The 16,852-nt window shown below is 30.3% G+C and overlaps 2 protein-coding genes across 2 annotated transcripts; both read left to right on the forward strand.

Annotated features, from left to right (window-relative positions):
- The first annotated feature begins 343 nt into the window (after positions 1-343).
- LOC130014672 (carotenoid 9,10(9',10')-cleavage dioxygenase 1-like) lies at positions 344-7,989 on the forward strand. Its single transcript, XM_056104902.1, has 13 exons — positions 344-400; positions 510-638; positions 734-841; positions 2,552-2,833; positions 3,117-3,296; positions 3,498-3,576; positions 3,717-3,798; positions 5,623-5,685; positions 5,780-5,918; positions 6,452-6,791; positions 6,902-6,966; positions 7,090-7,251; positions 7,680-7,989. The coding sequence occupies exons 1-13, from the start codon at positions 344-346 to the stop codon at positions 7,803-7,805; spliced, it is 1,812 nt and encodes a 603-aa protein (XP_055960877.1). The 3' UTR covers positions 7,806-7,989.
- Positions 7,990-10,303: 2,314 nt separating this feature from the next.
- Positions 10,304-16,043, forward strand: LOC126665606 (ATP-dependent 6-phosphofructokinase 6). The gene is made up of 13 exons (XM_050358444.2): positions 10,304-10,496; positions 10,601-10,647; positions 10,745-10,784; positions 10,875-10,937; positions 11,032-11,169; positions 11,468-11,626; positions 11,754-11,807; positions 12,452-12,520; positions 12,644-12,773; positions 12,844-13,109; positions 14,360-14,408; positions 14,556-14,710; positions 15,625-16,043. Exons 1-13 carry the CDS (start codon positions 10,383-10,385, stop codon positions 15,793-15,795), a joined length of 1,455 nt encoding a protein of 484 aa, XP_050214401.1. The 5' UTR covers positions 10,304-10,382; the 3' UTR covers positions 15,796-16,043.
- Positions 16,044-16,852: the final 809 nt, after the last annotated feature.

Raw genomic sequence — 16,852 nt, forward strand, 5'->3', positions numbered from 1 at the left:
AAAATTTTGGATTAATATAAAGAGTAAATTTTTATAAAAGGAGTATAAAATAAAAGAAATTTGCTATGAAATATAAAAATTTAAAAGGAGTAGTAGAAAAGTAAATATTGAAAAAAAAAATAGTACTCCATGAACATTTGGATACATTTTAGTATAAGGCCTAAAATAATTGTCATGTCATACGTATAGATTATTTAAGAAAGTAAAAAAGAGAGAGAATAATTATTACATAATTCAATTTAACCTTGAAGTGATGCACTATATATATATTGTGAATATTTAGTTGTCCGGCCATGAAGTTGAAAACAAGCAAGGCAAGACAAGAGGATGGCATCTTCACTAAATGCAACATTCCAAGCTAATTGCTCATTACAGAGATGTTCATTTGCAGACAGATTTAGTAATTTAAAATCCAAACTCCTCAAAGTAATAAGTCATCTCTCTCAATCTCCTTATCATTATATTTCTTATGTCTAAATATTAATTAATTTTTTACTGTCGATCGGCAGCCATTTTGTAGAGAGTTGGGGTCATCATTTCTCCTCCAGAAAACCATAAAGAACACTTCACTGAAATTGTTGGATGCTTTTGTTGATTCTGTTTTCGAATTTGTGGAACAGCCATTGCTTCCGTCTCAGGTTCAATACAGTCTCATATTATGTTTGCAATTGCAGTGATATAGATGTAAATTACCACCGAGATCGCTTATATGATTTTATGGAATTGCATGCAGAGCAACTTTGCTCCGGTTGATGAATTAAAGAGAGCTGTTATTGTCACCGCCATTGAAGGGCAGATTCCACATAGTTTCTCCGAGGGTGTCTACATCAGAAATGGTATTGTATGCATTATATATAGTTTTATGATTGGCTTAATGGTTCCGATAAGCAAAATCCTTCCCATTTTGTTTGAAAATGTATTTAAATCTTTTAAAAGTTATATAAATTTATTTCAATTTATTTAAGGCTTAATGTTATAAAAATTTATCAACTTTATACGTTTTCTCATTTTAATTACGCCGTTTAAAAATCGTCATTTTCATATACGAACTACCAATTTTTCTCAAATCCAGACACCGTTCAAAATTCCGGTAAAAAATTGACGAGCTGGCAATCAGATAGTGACTAGCCATAATAAATCAGATAGTGACGCGTCATTAATTTTCGCCGGATTTTTGAACGGTACGTATGGATTTGAGAAAAAAATGGTAGTTGGTGTATAAAAATGATGATTTTTAAACGCCGTGATTAAAATGAGAAAACGTGTAAAGTTGGTGAATTTTTATGACATTACCCTTTGTCTAATTCGATGGAAATCTATTCAATTTTGAAAATTGGCTTGATTGTGCCTATATGACAATTGAATGTGAATTTTTAAAAAAAAATTGAGAAAAGGTTGCCGATTAAAATGTCATGTGATCTAGGTAAATTGTAATTTCATATTTTACGCTAAATAGATACAATTAAAATCGATTTTGAAAAATTAGATAGATTTTAAGCGAATCGGTTAATTGGCATAAATTTTCACAACCTTTAAAAGATTTGAATAAATTGCTAAAATGTCAAAGGAATTTAGTTTTTGACAATATTAGGTCTTTACAATTAGTAGTATTTTATGTGGTGTTGTTTAAATCAAACACTAGTAAATTCCATTTTATGATGAGAAACAAGCATTGGAATATTAATTTGGCATATTTCTTAGGAACCATCGAACAATACATAGAATTGAACATTAGCTGCTTTGGCTTAATGTGTGAGATTTCATTGTCACACACTCAGTTTTTGATAGTTGTAAGTTGTAAGTCAAACTATACGAATAGTGTTTGAGATGGATTCTCTCTGCTTCTTATTTGATTATGCCCTTAATAACACTACAAAAACCATACAAGGGTTATTATTCTTGACCGGGTCAAATTGATTTATGTTAAACAACCTTCTATATGATATCCCATTAAAATAAAATAAGATAAAAGTCAGACCTGTCATATGTCAAATTACAATTCTTTCTCAGACTAATTATTTTAAAATACAAACTTTTATGTTTTTTTATTAATTATAATCGGGCGTTTAATTATGTCCTGAAATAAAGGTGTAGGTACATGGTTATGGCCTTTACCTAGGCCAAACTACTTTTTATATCCAAATTTTATAGTAATTCATTATGACTAAATTTTTTAATTTTTATAATTATGTCCAATTTAAAATGCTTTTCTAGCTGTAATTACGTCCAAAATTTTAGATTTTATTTTTTAAATTCAAACTTTTACGTCTTTTACCCATTGCGACCAAATTTCATAATAATTCTTTAACAAAGTTAAACAACATTTTTAATTGAGTCATAATTGATAAAAAAAATATAAAAGTTTGGATTTAAAAGTGAAAGTCAAAATTTTGAACAAATTGGATATAATTGTTAAAACTAAATGATTCGGTTGTAATGATAAAAAAATACAAAGATTCAGATTTTAAAAGTGATTGTACCTTTTTTTTTTTTGAAAATTATCTTAATTTATATATCTTGATTTGAAGAATTTTAAGTGTATTTTTAGTAACTTGGCTGCTGTGTAATTGCAGGACCAAATCCATTATTTGGTGGATTAAAATCAACAAATTCAATGTTTGGGAGGTCAAGTAACATTTGGGTAGAAGGAGAAGGAATGGTTCATGTTTTGTATTTTGACAAAGCCAGTGATGGAGGCTGGACTATTCTCTACAATAACCGACATGTCGAAACCGAAACATTCAAGCTCGAAAATGAACGAAACAAACCATGTTTTCTTCCTGCAATAGAAGGAGATTCAGCAGCTGTATTATCAGCTTTCTTTTTCAATCAGGTTATATTACATTCTAACCCAAAATTCCTCATCTAAAAAATAACTTTTATATTTGTCGGTTTTTATCAATTAGATTAAATGTGTCAATTTTGAAAACAACTGCAAAAGGCTGATCGATCAAAAATTTGGGTTAACATATCAAAAATTTGGACTAGTTGATAAAATTTTGTAAGTTCAGGAATCTAATGGATATAAAAAAAGTTAATTTTGATGTTAATTTCCATGAGTGTAAATTTAGGGGCTGTATTGACTAATATCTCTCTTCTTGGATGTGTATATTCAGCTGAGATTTGGAAAAGTGAACAAATACCTAAGCAACACCAGTGTATTTGAGCATGCAGGCAGATTTTTCTCGGCTGCTGAAAATCACATTCCTCAAGAAATTGACATTTTTACCCTTGAAACCTTAGGCAATTGGGATGTTAATGGATCCTGGAATCGACCTTTCACTAGCCACGCAAAGGTTCTTCTCTCAACCCAACAAGACTAGAAATTTACAAAAACGGAAATGCTCAAAGAGAAATATTTTTTTATAAATATAGAGATTTTTAGTTTCAGTAAACTATTTTCACAAATAAAAATAAAACTGTGAGGTCGTAGCACTCGAGAAATTTCCGAGCAGTATAGAATTTACTTATTTTAAGCTGTTTTTTCTAATTCATAGAGAGCTCCGGATAGTGGGGAGCTGGTAATAATGGGAGTCGACGCAACAAAACCTTTCATGGAATTAGGAGTAGTTTCTGGTACATAATTTAATCTCAAAATTCCTTTTTACTTCCGGATATTCTGTTCTAATTTTAATTTCTGGTACATAGTATTTTTTATTTCCGGATATTCTGTACTAATTTTACTATGCATAAAACTAATATGCAATTATTTACAGCTGATGGGAAAAGATTAGTTCATAAAGTGGATCTAAAACTTAACAGATGCACCCTTTCGCATGATATTGGAGTTACTCAAAGGTTAGCTATCTATCACCTTGCACACACTTTTTGTAATAGATTACGAGTGTTTATTTCATATATTGATTTTGCCAAGTCAAATTTATAACAAACCAATAAATATTTACAATATGAATTTTTTTGATTATAATTTAACTTTTTTATCATTAACTTTTCCACATGACTAATGTATCATTGGTCTGTTGCACGGATCACAACGGTTGCGTGCAATAATTTTTCATAGGTTAAGTCTATTTGATGTCGAATTAAACTATGGTTAATGTTTTATTTATATTTCTTTTTTTGAAAGTACTTTTAAATTTATAAAATAAAAAATTGAATTCTCATAAATTTTATATGTATAACCTATTTTTAGAATTCATAAAAGAAAAAACTGTATTCCTAAATTGTCATTTTAAATTTGGCTTAATTGCCTAAACCCTAAACCCTAAACAAATCCTTTTCGAATTTTTCATTAATGACCGAATTTAACTTTTTTTCCCAATCGCAAGTTGTCAAAATAAGGTTATAATTGATGGAATTAATTTGGTAATGAATGAATAAGATCTAAAAACATTGCCCTTTTTATTTGAGAATTTTGAGTAATTAACTACAATTGAAAAATATACTTACCAAAATTAGATCAAAGTTTTTAAAAGATTAGATCATAATTTTTTTAAAAATGTTTGCCCTTTTTGTTACTTGAAAATTTTAAATAGTGTAACTGTAACTGAAAATGTCTTATCAAAATTATGTTAGAAATAAATTTTTAAAAAATTCGTACCATAAATTAGAAAGTCGGAATCTTTTATACTATGTTTTTAAGTGACCATACCTTTAAATTTCATGTTTTAGCATTTCTTACTAGAGGTGGCCACGGTTCATAACCCAGCGGTTTCGGTTCAAAACCGTTGGATCACGGTTCAAGAAAAAGTGAAACCGGCCCGGAACCGCCTAAGAGACGGTTCCATGACAGTTCAGAACCGGACGGTTCTGATTCCAGTTTAGGACGGTTTAGAAAAAAATTAAAAAAAATTAAAATTTAATTACAAAAAATATAATTTAACAATAAAATAACTCACGGAGATAGGATTATAAAAAAATAAAGATTTTTTTTTTAAAATTTAAAATATTAACTAAAAATTTAACTAAAACAAATATAACATACATTTTATTGCAAAAGAAAATATATTATATGATAAAGATATAATATATATATTAAATATATAATATATAATTTTTTTATCAACAGGTTCGAGCCTTTAACCGCCGGTTCCGACCCGGAATTGCCGATTCACGGTTTAACAAATCTGGAACCGACCTGGAACTGCCCTTTGTACGGTTCTGGGCCGGGTTTGACCGGACCGGTTCACGGACTGACCCGGCCCATTGCCACCTCTATTTCTTACTTTGTTCAACATAAATATAAACTCGTATTTTTGCAGTTGCAGATATAACTTTGATATCGATTTAAATAGCAATTTGCCTCCTCAACTTTCAAGCAATGGACAATTAACTTATAAATCAATTTTGTGAGCAAATTAGTCATGAAATTGCTGATTATAGACAATTAGCCCAATCTTGACAATTTTCCTCCTCAACATGTAAGCTAATTTTTCAAAATGGAATTAATTGCTCAAGTTCATAACTGATTTGCCCACAAAATTAATTTGTGTGCTTAATTGCTCATTGCTTACAAGTTGAGGAGGCAAAATGGTACTTAAATCTTTCGATATCACTTGGGCAATACTATAGAACAATTCCGTGCATTTATAACGAAAAGAAAAATTTAAAATAATTAAAGAAAATTTAATTGAGGAAAATGAGTTTGTATATACTTTGCAGGTACAATGTGATCTTAGATTTCCCATTAACCATAGACATTCACCGGCTAATTAAGGGAGGCCCGTGAGTATACATAATTAAATTCTTCAACTTCAAATTTTAATTTAGTCACAAAATAAAGAAAAAAATGAATGTGTATAAATGTAATATAATGTAGGTTAATTCAATATAACAAGGAAGACTACTCAAGGATAGGAATAATGCCTCGCTATGGTGATGCAAACTCAATCAAGTGGTTTGAAGTAGAACCCAGTTGCACATTTCACGTCTTTAATTGCTTCGAACATGGCGATGAGGTAAATTTTTAATCACATTAGAGAAAAGGGTCATTCCGGTCCTTTAACTTATAAAACAGGTTCATAAATTAAATTTTGCCTATTTTAACAATTTAGTAAAAAATATCATATATAGTATGTAAAAAGCAACCGTGCCGTGAGGGTATTATGTATATTGGAATTGACATGAGATATTAAAAGATATACAAATATGTTGAAATTGATATAAGATGTAATTGTCTTATTTTAGAGAGTTATGTACTAAATTTTTAAAATATACCAAATCTGACTTATACAATCTAGGCCATGTTTGGTTCATGGAATGAAATAGCATGGAATAGAATAGTTATTCCATAAAGAATGGAATAGCCATTCTTTAGTTTTTGAGAGGAGTACTTATTCCACAAAATTATGGAATAGCAATTCCGTGGAATACTTATTCCATGAATCAAAGCAAAGAATTTTCATTATATACGGAATAGCTATTCCATTCCGCACCTATTCCATGAACCAAACATGGCCCTATTGGAATTATATTTTGTTTATTTGAACAGATAGTAGTGTGGGGTTGTAAGGCTCTTGATTCGGTCATACCAGGACCTGAAATGGGATTAAATAAATTTGAATGGTTTTCAAGAAGGTTTAGGCCAAAACAATCATCATTATCAGGTGAAGCAAATAGTAATAGTAATAGTAATGGTAATGAAGAAGGATTGTTGTTCAGTCGGTGTCATGAATGGAGATTAAACATGCACACCGGAGAGGTTAAGGAGCGATATCTAAGCGGAACTCGATTCTCCATGGACTTTCCAATCATCAATCCAGATTATACTGGTCTCAAAAATAAAATTGGCTATACACAAGTGCTTGACTCTGAGGCTAGTTCTATTTCAGGTGATAATATTCAGGCTTGTTCTTATAGAGATTCATTATTATTATTTTTATTTAGGATTATCATACCTATTTATTGTTATTAACAATTGATGATTAAATAATTGTTTCAGGCATGGCAAAATATGGAGGTCTAGCCAAATTGTACTTTGAAGAGCCACACAACAAGTCCACTTTGGTATTATAATTAGTTTAGTTTTTTTTATTATTATTTAATGTGAATAATTATTTACAATTAGAGTTTATTTCCTAATATGCAAAATGAATAGTGCTGACTAATTTTTATTATTATTGGAGTTAGATAGATGACCAAGTTGATGAGGTGCTAAGAGTAGAGTACCATAAATTTGAGAAGAATACCTTCTGCACTGGAGCTGCTTTTGTACCTAAAGTTGATAGCCTTGAAGAAGATGATGGTTGGCTCATTACATTTGTTCACAATGAAGATACTAATGTGTCTCAGGTAATTAAGTAATGTATTTAACTAAGAGGATATTTAGGGATTATCTCATGAAAAATTCAAATGATTTATTTTTCGCTTAGTTGAAAAACAAATTATAAACTTTAGCATCTTTTATATTTTTAATTAAAGTTTTCATGTTATTTAAAAATTAAACACAATTTTTATAAAATAACAATAATATGAATGTATAATATGTATTATCGTGTCAGTGTTCGGCATCCCCATCAATATTTTCTTAATCAAAAATTATTCGATATTTCAAACTGTACAAAAGTTATATTTATATTTTTAAAATTGAAAATCTATGTTAAATTGTAAAGCTCATTATTTGTTTTGTATTTAGCTCGATATTCTAAGATCCAATCATTTCTTTTATTTCTATGTTATTTTTAGTAGATTTGCTATAAATGACTGTTTAAGCTGTGCAGGCTTATATAGTGGACTCGAGAAACTTCAGTGGTGAAGCTGTTGCCAAAATCACATTGCCCTGCAGAGTTCCATATGGGTTCCATGGAGTTTTTATGCCAGTCCAATTGCCAAATTTGACATCATAACTTATGATTCGTATCAAGTTCATTTTATTAATTCCAAACTTTGTCAATTGTTATCTGAGTTGTAAAAGATATCAAAAGAATACTTTGTGATTAGCTCGATGCAAAAAGTATCAGTAGATTAAGTATTGATAAATCTATGTGAATACTAATACTTTATTTTAATTGATATGATATTTGTTTTTTATTTTTTTTATTGATAATTGGGGAGGAGGGAGCGCTTATACCATTTGAGCTACAGCTTGATATGATATTATTTTGTAATATATGATAAAAATAAAGTAATCAAATTTCTTTCTTTGTATATTATTATCACATCGAGTGGTAGTAATAAAATAACATAAAAAAATAGAGCAAATAGAGTTATTTTATAGGTATCGTGGCTTAAAAAAGTCAATTGTTAAATTTTATTGGCCTTTTGTAAATTTATTCAAAAAATTTAAAGTTTGCAAACTTTCCCAATTTGATAATTTTGCTATAATTCTATCTAAATTTGTCCAATCAGTTTAACAGTGTCAATCTTTTTATGCTTAGACATCATTTTTAAATTGATTTTCTATACAAAGGTCATTTTTAGAAGTGCAAAATCTAACTCTTACTAAAAAAAAGTTCGCAAAAAAAGTTCAACATTTCACGTTTACGGCGATTTAAATACAACCTTTAAAAATTGACTAAAAAAACTACAGGCTTTCATCTTTTAGCATTTCACAGCTCAAAATCTCACCATATGATGTCGTTTCATTTATCAAAAAATCAAAACGACATTATTAAGGGAAGGGAAAAAATGCATCAGTGCACGAAAAATGCTAAAAAAAATGAAAGGGCGAGCCTTGCCAAAATTTACAAACGTGAAAGGTGAAAAAATAAAATTTGGCGAATAATCATTTTAAATACTCTACTTCTCAATTGTTGAAGTAGAAAAAACAGGTTTGAACAGAAAAAAAATAAATGAATATTATACTGAAAAATTGAGACATTTAATTATTTGTGAAAAATTGGATAAATTTCTAGTATAATTGTCAAACTTTAAAAAAATTAGATAAATTTGCTAAACATGTAAAAGATTTAAATTTTTTTAAATCATAAGACCAGTTTTATGTAAATATAGTTCATAAGACACCTCTTTATGAGTAAACCAAAAGAAAATTAAATGAAGCCAATCAGTTTTTAGAAATAATTATTTATTTATTTTTGTAAATTACTAGTGACTTTTAAAAATGAACTGTTTCTTCATTTGATCAAAATTTACGATTTATTTTTTCTACAGTTAATCGTATTATTATTAGACTTGATAAAATTTATAAAACTTAAAAGGCCAAATAACTAAAAAAGATCAAACTTTTAATCCAAATCTTTCAATTTTATCCAATTTGTCCTGAAATGCATGATTTCGTTTTAATTTTGTCCAAGACTCAATTGGCACATAATTATGCTTATGTGGTACTGATGTGGGGTGGCACATTAGTAGGTTAAATATTTATTTAAGTTCTTATTTTTTTTTAAAAAAAAATTATACTCTCAAACTTTAAATCATTTCACCTTATTTTTTTTTCAAATTTTAAAATACTCTAAATAATCAAAATTATAATCAAAATTAATTTTTAAATATAAATTAATTTTTATTTTCTAAAATAACTAAAATCCGTTTGTCTTTTCTGATCGTTCCACGTCTAACACTTTAAATTAAACGAACTAATTTAAAAAATTAAAATTTTATGCACTAATTTTTTTATATAATTTTTTATTTTTATTTTTCGGAAAGCGGAGGAGCGGCTGCTCCTCCATGAGGAGGAGGCTCCTCGGAAAAAAAAATTGTCAAAAAAATTGTTGTATGCGAGGGGGACGGAATGATTATTTAATTAGTTTTAATTTATATATTTTATTTATTTATAGATAAAATAAATGAAGAAGAGAGTTAAATGTTTAAAAAAAATTATAAACATAATATTTTAATTTTTAAATTAAAACGATTAAAAGTTTGAGGGTGTAAATGTTATTTTTAAAAAATCTAAAAATTATTTGGATTTTTTATCTTGCATTCGCCAAGGTGGCATGCCTTGTCAGCAGCATATATGTGCCACATATGCAAAATCAATTCAAAAGTGAGACTTGGACAAAATTGAAACGAAATCATACATTTCAGAATAAATTCAATAAAATTTGAATTTTTGTAAATTTTTCTTCTAAATTTTTCTTCAAAAATTTAGCCTTTTCTGAAAATTTGACCAACTTAAAAGATTAGATAAATATCAAAAATAGGCACACAACCTCTGAGATCCCGAAAAGCAAAAGAAAGAAGAATAACAAAACCAGTGGGCGAAAGCCAGAACATGGTAAACCCACGCTACATGTTTTTTATTTATTTATTCTTATTAATTCTAGTCAACCCAGAAACGACGTCGCATATCTTTACAAACGCGTCGAGATTATGGCTCGTAAATTACACGCAATACTTTTTTTACTCATTTTAGCTACACATCAGATTTCATTTCATTTCTTTCCTTTTTCTTTTTCTTTTTCCTTTCTCTTTCAAATCCAAGTGTGAAAATAACCGTCGTCGTCACCTGAGCATTAGTAGAAATGGGAAGCACCGCCGTCGACTCGCAGTCGCAAATGATGAAATTAGTGACCGGAGAAGCTGGTTATGTACTCGAAGACGTCCCTCATTTAACTGATTACATTCCTGATCTCTGTGTAATGATGCTGCTAACTCCTCCCTCTTTCTTCTTACTCGTTATTTATGCATTTGGTTCTTTTATATACTTATTTTTGCACTGGTTTTTGTTTGCATTATGCAGACATATTCGAATCCGTTACAAGATAATCCTGCTTATTCTGCAGTCAAGTAAGCACATAAATTTTTTTCTCTCTCTTTATTGTGTATTTTTGTAATAGTTCTTGTTGTGTTCCTTACATTGATCCTACTTTTTTTTTAAATTTAGGCAGTACTTTGTTGATGTGGATGACACTGTTGCGCAAAAGGTTAAATTGATTGATGTGTTTTTTTTCTTTTCTATGTGGTGAATTTGTTGATTGTTTGGATAATACTGTATTTACTTTTGTGATTAATAGATTGTTGTCCACAAGGATGGTCCTAGAGGGACTCATTTTCGACGTGCTGGACCTCGTGAGAAGGTATTCATTTTTAAGACGGTAGTCTAAATGTGTGAATTCTGAATGAGTAATTGTGGTGGTGTGTTGACCTATTTTACTTGTTTGTGCTGCTTAGGTGTATTTTAAGTCTGATGAAGTACACGCGTGTATTGTAACATGTGGCGGTCTTTGTCCTGGTCTCAACACAGTGATCAGGGAGATTGTTTGTGGCCTTTATCATATATATGGTGTTACCAGAGTTCTCGGCATTGATGTGAGTACATGGTTTTCTGTTAATTTGCCTCAGTTCGTTGTTGCTAGCTGTGCTATCTGAAGTGTGATGCCCAAACATAGTACTTGTGTTCTTATTTTCAATATTTACAGATATGTTTTGTCCTAATCAGTTTAGAAGTATTCAATCGCTTTCCCCATTCTATACCTTTAGTACTATCAGTCTAAGTTTTCATGCAGATTTTGTTGTAATTTCAGTGCCTATTTCCTTTTGAACATAATAGACCTGTATTTTAATGATTTTTAGGTATCACCATGACATTCTGTTTGATAAATTTTAGGGAGGCTACAAAGGTTTCTATTCCAAAAACACTGTTTCTTTGACACCTAAGGTTGTCAATGACATCCATAAGCGTGGTGGTACTATCCTCGGGACATCAAGAGGGGGCCACGATAAACCAAAGATAGTTGACAGCATTCAGGATCGCGGGATTAATCAGGTCTGCTGTGGTAAAATTTATCATTCACTTTAAGTTGACACAGATATTCTGAACTTTTGTGAATTGAAATTGTTCTAGCATTTGAATTCTATGTTGTAGGTCTTGATTGTGCACTGTAATGATCCAGGTCTACATAATTGGAGGTGATGGAACACAAAAAGGAGCAGCAGTCATTTTTGAGGTAAATTTTGTAAACTGTTCTTGAGATAAAGTTAATGACAATCTGACAACCTTTTTGTGAATAATATTATATAATGTGTGCCAGAAACAGGATTAAGACAACCTTAAGAAGGTTGTGTGCTAAAAAGTTATTTTCTTTTTTCATTCATTTTCTCCTTGTACATCATTACCAAGTTCATTCATTTATATTAGTTGAATCAACTTAATTACTATTTTTATGTCATCAATCACCTATGAATAGCTGATGGTTAGGAGGTTCCTATTTTGGCCTTAAAATGAACTTAATTTTTGTTTATATGATCTGCTTTCTAGTAACGAAAGTTTACGAGGATCTAACAACTAAAGTAATAAGGTTATACTCTGCGTGTCCGATAACCAAATGCCTACTGAAATGTTCCACACTCGTCAAATGCCAATGCATACTTTTTTTCCCGGAAAGATCAAATAGAATATATCAAAGGGGTAAATCTGAAGCAATTGCATCTGTAAGATATTCAGGATAGGGCAACCCCGTGTTTTATGTGCATAATATGTTGCTCATTTAATTCATATAAACTTTTCCGTCTCAGCACTTGTGATTTCCTGTTTCTTACGTATGATTTTATATACCACCTAATTATATGCAACACGTTTTTTGCTCCGCAGGAAATCCGACGGCGTGGCTTAAAAGTTGCAGTTGCTGGAATTCCAAAAACCATTGACAATGACATCCCAGTACTTAACTTCAACTGCTTTTACTTGTTAAGACTATTTAAATATATATAGCCTTCTTTTTTGGAAACTATTTACAAGCTCTTAAAATAGCTTTGGATTAAGTAATTTTTTTTTTTGAATCAGGTTATTGACAAGTCATTTGGATTTGACACAGCAGTTGAAGAGGCTCAGCGTGCAATTAATGCAGCACATGTTGAGGCTCAAAGTACTGAAAATGGTATTGGTGTCGTGAAGCTTATGGGGAGATATAGTGGTCAGTGTTATGACTTTGTGTACTACCCTTGCAGAGCCTCTCTCTCGTCTAATGGGATTTGCTTGTGCAGGATTCATTGCAATGTATGCTACTCTTGCCAGCCGAGATGTTGACTGTTGTTTGATTCCAGAGTCACCATTCTATCTTGAAGGACCAGGTGGTCTACTTGAATTCGTCGGAAAAAGACTTAAGGAAAATGGGCATATGGTTATTGTTATTGCTGAGGGAGCAGGACAAGATCTTGTTTCACAGAGTCTGCAATCCATGGACCAGCAAGATGCTTCTGGTAATAAGTTGCTTCAGGATGTTGGGTTATGGATATCTCAGAAAATCAAGGTACTTATCCTAATTTTTGATAATTGTCTTATTGATTTAATTTCCATACTGTCCGGAGCATTTTCTCTTGTTACATCATACTCACATTCTAGATCTTATAACGAACTAGTACTATAGTTAGTTAGGGATGATTACTCTTTTTGCCCTTACATTAGGTAGTGGTTACTAATTATCTCCTGACTTTTAAAACGTTTCATTAAATTAACTAGCATCCTCTTTCGTTACTTTAACTTGATTGTAAATATTGTCAAAAAAAAAAAAAACTTGATTGTAAATAATGAAGCTCAATTTGATCCCTAAACTAATATTTCTTTCAAAAAAGTCCAGAAGATTATTTAAATTTCAAAACAAATTCAAAATAACTTTTAATTACTTATTAAACCATAATACTTTATAAAAAAAATATTTTTTAAAATAAATCTAAAAATAATTTTTTAATTAGTTTAAAAATATTTAAAAACTGAGTTTAAAATTAACTTTTTTCGGTTCATTAAAAAAAATTATTATTCAATATTCTTGTTTAGTTTAAAATTTTAATAATTTATGATTTTAATCAATTCATATCAAAAAATATTAAATTGTAGAATTTGTAATTAGAATTGAAATAAAACATATTATATATAATTGATTTTAGAAAAAATATTAAATTAATTTTGATTTTTTTAATATATTTATTTTAAAAGAATTATATAAATAGTTAAAAATGTGTTATTGTTTATTTAATCATTAGAAACGATTTTTGAAAAATTCTTTAAATTATTTTATGATTTTATTGATTTTTGAAGGAAAGTTTAGGGTCCAAATTAATTTATTTTTTGAAGAAGGGGCTACTAGTAACTTTTGATAAAACGTTAAGAGGGTAAACAGTTGAATATTTAAAGGTCATGGGGAGACTAGTAACCACGACCTAATGTCTGGGGGAAAATAGTAATTATGCATGATAGTTATTGCTTACTGTTATGTACTTTATTGATTTTCTTTTCTGTCTGTAGCATGTAAAGTGTAAGTGCGTAACATCAATTATAGAATGAGAGTTAGCCCCCATGCCCCATGGTATGATTGAGTGGAATGCCAGTTATCTTTGACTGTCCTCATCATAATAGAATTTGGTTTTTGAATGAGATTAGAGAATATGCACTCTTAGTTGAAATGTAATGATAAAAGTAGTTCTTTTTAATTTATAGGGTTTATAAGGAATCTCTGTTGGCTACTTTACAAGCATTTTTTACCTCGTTTTTTCTTTGTTGTAGGACCATTTTGCTAAAGGAAACAAGATGAACATAACACTGAAGTATATTGGTATGCTCATTAGATTTGTTTTATCTTTCAATTTGATCTCATCCTAATTTAAATGTGGAATATTGGTATGCTCATTAGATTTGTTTTATCTTCCAATTTGATCTCATCTTTATTTAAATGTGGATAACTTACCAAACCAAATGGCAGATCCTACATACATGATCCGTGCAATTCCAGGAAATGCATCAGATAATGTCTACAGCACTCTCCTTGCCCATAGTGCTGTTCATGGGGCAATGGCTGGATACACAGGGTTCACCGTCGGACCTGTCAATGGACGGCATGCTTATATTCCTTTCAATGTATGTTCCTGTGACCCAAAATATTTTTCTACTCAATGCTTTGAAGCGAGTTGGTAATTTTATTGGTTTAGTTGCTACAGTTTTTGGTCATGCTTCCAGGATACTGTGCCTGCCATTTTGCTATTGTCTGCATATTCATGTTATTTGATCACTAAATCCTCAAATGCTCTGGACCTTAATGACTTTATGTGCTGTCTCAGCATATGCTTCCTTTAAAAACCCTAGAGTTGCACCAAGGGTTAGTGCAGGAAAAGGGTTAGCTCCATTATGGCTTAGAGAACACTTATAAACCATTGGAACAGCCACATTGAAATGCGAGGGAGAGGCTTTTTACATCGAGATAATGTATGGTGCTGATCCATTTTGAATCTTTATTATTGTGAATCTCTCATTGTTAGAGTGAAGCTATATTGTCAAACAAACTATAGGAATATGTTAAAGATCCATTTAGATATTCCTATATTTGGGGTAAATATCATGATGCTAGTTAGAAACACTCACCGAACAGGAAAAACACCTCATTTGCCCATTGCAACCATTAACTGAACCATTATTTTTGTAGCACATATATAATAATTTTAGAACATGAAGATTGACATTGTTATATTATATGGATACACAGCTTTGTAATTCACCTTTCAAGTATAAAGGCCCAAAATGAAAATAAGTTGGAGCATTTTGTCTTTATCTAATCTTTGTTCACTTATTAAATGAGCTTGATGAATCTTCTCTTTTGAGTTGTTCGTCAACAAGTAAATCTGTTGTTGTTCGGTGGGGCTAATGAATGGAATCAAATTATTTTGATGCACAGTTTTGGTTAGGAACATTTCGTTCTAAGAATTGCCTGCAAGCACCAAATAAATGTCATATGCTTCCAATTCTCGTTGATGTTCTCTTATTTTAATTCCTTGCAGCGTATAAATGAGAAGCAGAACAAGGTTGTTATTACGGACAGGATGTGGGCCAGACTCCTATCTTCAACTGGCCAGCCAAGTTTCTTGATCCCCAAAGCCGCCACTAAGGTCAAGAAACAGAAAGATCCTCCAGCCCAGGTAGACGACAGTAGTACGAAAAATCCAAAGTAACTTGATAGTACAATACGAGGCTCCTGGTGACATTTGACATACGGGAAAGCTCAGTGCATTTACACATCTAACCAGATACTCCTCGCATAACTGTCTTCCGGGTTTTTTCTGTCACGATCATATTATGTGCTGTGAGACATACATTTTTTTGACTTTGTCAGTTTCTGATATACGAGGTTGTGTTCAGCTGATTATTTTTTGTTCAAAAAACTTTTCCAGAAAATGAAAGGTTGTTGTATTATACCAAAGTGGCTATCTTGGGAAGGTTTACTCTGTTTTTGAAGCATATAATTCGAACTTAGCACAATCCTTATGGCAAAGGGTGTAAATATGCCCTTTAATTTTTGATGAAGGAATATTTTGTCCTAAATTCTAATCGGTTCAACCATGTTCTTAAAACTTATAAACAAGTGCAAATAAGCCTTTTTTTTGTTCTAATGAAACAAAAATCCAAGTTAGCTTGAATGGCTGATTTGTATAAATTTTATAATTTTAAGGGTTGAGTAGCAGAAAGTTAAAATATAGAGATACGAAAGTACTTCTTTTAAACTTTAAGGGCGCATCTACACCTTTTCCATGGTGAAAATGGAAATTATTTTAAATATAATGAATGATAAAATTATTCCAAAAAATATAGTTGCTAATAATATTTTTAAAATTGGATTGGACAGATTGGTTGGTTGGAGTGTTTATCTCATACAACGGATATGCCACGTCATTTCAATAAACATATACGGAATCTTTATTTATAGTATTTTTTTATTCATTAAATATCTACACGTGACAAATGCCTCATTGTGTTGTTGCCCTCTGTTGCGTTGTATAATTATTCGGTTGGAAGATACACCTTTAAGCTTTTATAAAATTATATTTATATTTCTAAAATTTTATTTGGTATGACTTGTCTTTTAAAATTATAAAATCAGTGAAAATCAACCCTTCACGCCAAACATATTTATTTGGCTAATAGATTGAAAAAACCCAGACATTTTTTTTTTACTTTTCAACTCCACCCTAACGTTACAATTTTTTCAATTTTACCCTATTTCGCATTTTT

The sequence above is a fragment of the Mercurialis annua genome, linkage group LG1-X, assembly GCF_937616625.2.
Source record: "Mercurialis annua linkage group LG1-X, ddMerAnnu1.2, whole genome shotgun sequence".
NCBI lineage: Eukaryota > Viridiplantae > Streptophyta > Magnoliopsida > Malpighiales > Euphorbiaceae > Mercurialis > Mercurialis annua.

Coding starts and splice junctions, on each gene's coding strand:
- LOC130014672 (XM_056104902.1), top strand. CDS start 344: ATGCAACATTCCAAGCTAATTGCTCATTACAGAGATGTTCATTTGCAG. Junction 842..2,551: donor TCTACATCAGAAATGGTATT/GTATGCATTATA, acceptor TATTTTTAGTAA/CTTGGCTGCTGTGTAATTGC. Junction 6,792..6,901: donor TGAGGCTAGTTCTATTTCAG/GTGATAATATTC, acceptor TAATTGTTTCAG/GCATGGCAAAATATGGAGGT.
- LOC126665606 (XM_050358444.2), top strand. CDS start 10,383: ATGGGAAGCACCGCCGTCGACTCGCAGTCGCAAATGATGAAATTAGTG. Junction 10,648..10,744: donor CCTGCTTATTCTGCAGTCAA/GTAAGCACATAA, acceptor TTTTAAATTTAG/GCAGTACTTTGTTGATGTGG. Junction 14,409..14,555: donor CATAACACTGAAGTATATTG/GTATGCTCATTA, acceptor ACCAAATGGCAG/ATCCTACATACATGATCCGT.